The sequence below is a fragment of the Pinus tabuliformis genome, chromosome J (genome assembly GCF_031772625.1).
Source record: "Pinus tabuliformis cultivar Carrire ecotype Pingquan chromosome J, CPIR1, whole genome shotgun sequence".
In the NCBI taxonomy this organism is placed as follows: Eukaryota; Viridiplantae; Streptophyta; class Pinopsida; order Pinales; family Pinaceae; genus Pinus; species Pinus tabuliformis.
Genome location: NC_142295.1, coordinates 1,113,362,046 through 1,113,364,116, shown reverse-complemented (window position 1 = coordinate 1,113,364,116; position 2,071 = coordinate 1,113,362,046). Strand labels below are relative to the sequence as shown.

General features: G+C 40.4%; 1 protein-coding gene across 1 annotated transcript; it reads right to left on the bottom strand.

Moving 5' to 3' along the window:
- Positions 1–335: 335 nt before the first annotated feature.
- LOC149230966 (uncharacterized) lies at positions 336–1,118 on the bottom strand. The gene has a single exon (XM_089381491.1). The coding sequence runs from the start codon at positions 1,116–1,118 to the stop codon at positions 336–338; it is 783 nt and encodes a 260-aa protein (XP_089237617.1).
- Between the last annotated feature and the right edge of the window lie 953 nt (positions 1,119–2,071).

Here is a 2,071-nt window from a genome sequence, read left to right as displayed (position 1 = left end):
TTTAATAATTAATAATTATTATTAATCCATATTATTATTATTATTATTATTATTATTAATTAATTAAATAAGTAATTAATAAATAATAATCATAATTTTATTTTATTTTTAACAATAACGGTTATAGTGTTTCATTATCTGCTTGGCCAATGGCCACAAATTCGGTTACAAAATGAGGAGCATTTTTCAACATGCCTTTCTGCCAGGAGGGGATTGGCTTTTTCTCTTATCCACTTCCTCTTTTTACAGTTTTCAAAATGATCTTTGAATGCTAATTGTCCTAGATGAAAGATGCAGACAAATTGATTTAAAAGGGAACAATAAAACATATCTTTTCATGGTATAGGAGTCCACAAAAATTCCTTGTTTCCGAGAACAGTTCCAGCTTCTAAGTGAACTGCAATGTTTGCTTGGGTGTCTGCTGCTTTATTATTTGTTCTTAGAACATGAAAATATGTCAAGCGAAGCGATTTTGAAATGCTTTTGATTCTGGAAAGAATCCTGGCTAGGTGTAGATCAGATGGGTTGGAGTTGGTCACCACAGCTCTTATGATAACTTGGGAGTCTCCAAGAATGTTAGCTTCCCGAATTCCCAGCTCCTTGAGGAAGATTACCCCTTGCAAGAGGGCGAGCGCCTCGGCTTGCATGCTAGATGTATGGCCTAGCCCCCAGGCAAAATTATGAGAAGAAATGTTTTCAGGCATGATAATGTGTCCTCCCGCCCCAGCCTTCCCTGGATTCCCTTTAGCTGCTCCATTGAAAAATAGAGATGGAATTAATTGTTTGGACAACCATTCCTGGAATTCGATCTCATTTTTCCTGATTTGCCAAACTTCAAGATTAGGTGGTGAGCTTCTTGATTTATGGAAGCTAATCTTACGGGCAGTGTCCAGCTCTCTGTCATGTTGACTAAGATTTGAATCGCCATCTATGCCTCCCAACCATTCGCTTAATTGGCATTTCACTGAATTAGCTACAATTCTATGATCATGAGATTTGCCTTGAAATATCCTCCTGTTCCTTTCTAACCAAACCTGCCAACTAGTAAATCTTGGCAAAGCACTCCATGCTGATCTGATCTTTTTGTTCTTTGGTTGAACACCTGGATATCTGGCCATCCAATCTGCAAACAACTCTTGAACTGAGGTGGGGAAATTGAGATCGAGTTTCCAATTGTTCAGCAGCTCCTGCTAGACAGATATTGTGAAGTTGCATTCAATCATTATATGGAGAGCGGTTTCAGAATTTGTCTTACAAAGAACGCATCTAGACAGTCCATTAAATCCTCTATTTTGAAGTCTGTCCTCAGTAAGAATTTTTTGATGGCTGAGAATCCAGCAAAAGTGATCAATTTTTGGTATAGACGGGAAGTTCCATATCCCTGCCCAGGGAGCTGGATTGGGAGGGACGTGGGGGGCGCTCTAAAAACTTGAAGTATCCCTGCTTAACAGTATATCCTGAGCGATTGTTCTCCCAACCTCTCGTGTCCTTTCTGTTGGCGTGGAGGGGGGCCAGTCCATAAAGACCGGCTCTTAATGTCGTCCAATCATTTTCCAGGTCGATGGGCACTGATAACCGCTTCCAGCCCGTCCAATAATTCTCTGTCCATTCTGAAATATCCCACAGAGTATTGACGTGCGCTGTCTCCAACCAATTCCTTAGCGCCGTAAAATTTCCAGCTTCTTCCAAAGGGGATCGATTCATGATTTTGTCCTTCCATAACTGAATTTTCCTACCGTTTCCAAGTATCCAATGAGCATAACTGTTAATCATCGGTGCGGTTCTATTGAGGAGATTGCTGAAGTGCGTTCTGAGCAAGTTTTTTGGATGGTCTAAGCACCTGAGCCTTGGACCTCTAAAGTACTTCTTCCATAATGCAATCTGAGCCCAACTTGGATTAGGAGCGATTATTTTCCATACTAATTTGGCTCCCGTAGCAAGATTTTTGGCCTTCAGATCTTTGAGATTTAGTCCTCCTTCGAGATATGGTTTTGTGACTGTTTCCCAACTAATTAGGGAGAATTTCTTGTCATTTTGCCTGCCTCCTTTCCAGAAAAAACCCCTGATTAAT

Bases quoted from the DNA above. Each gene is read 5' to 3' on its own strand.
- LOC149230966 (XM_089381491.1), bottom strand. From the start codon at position 1,118: ATGGCCAGATATCCAGGTGTTCAACCAAAGAACAAAAAGATCAGATCA.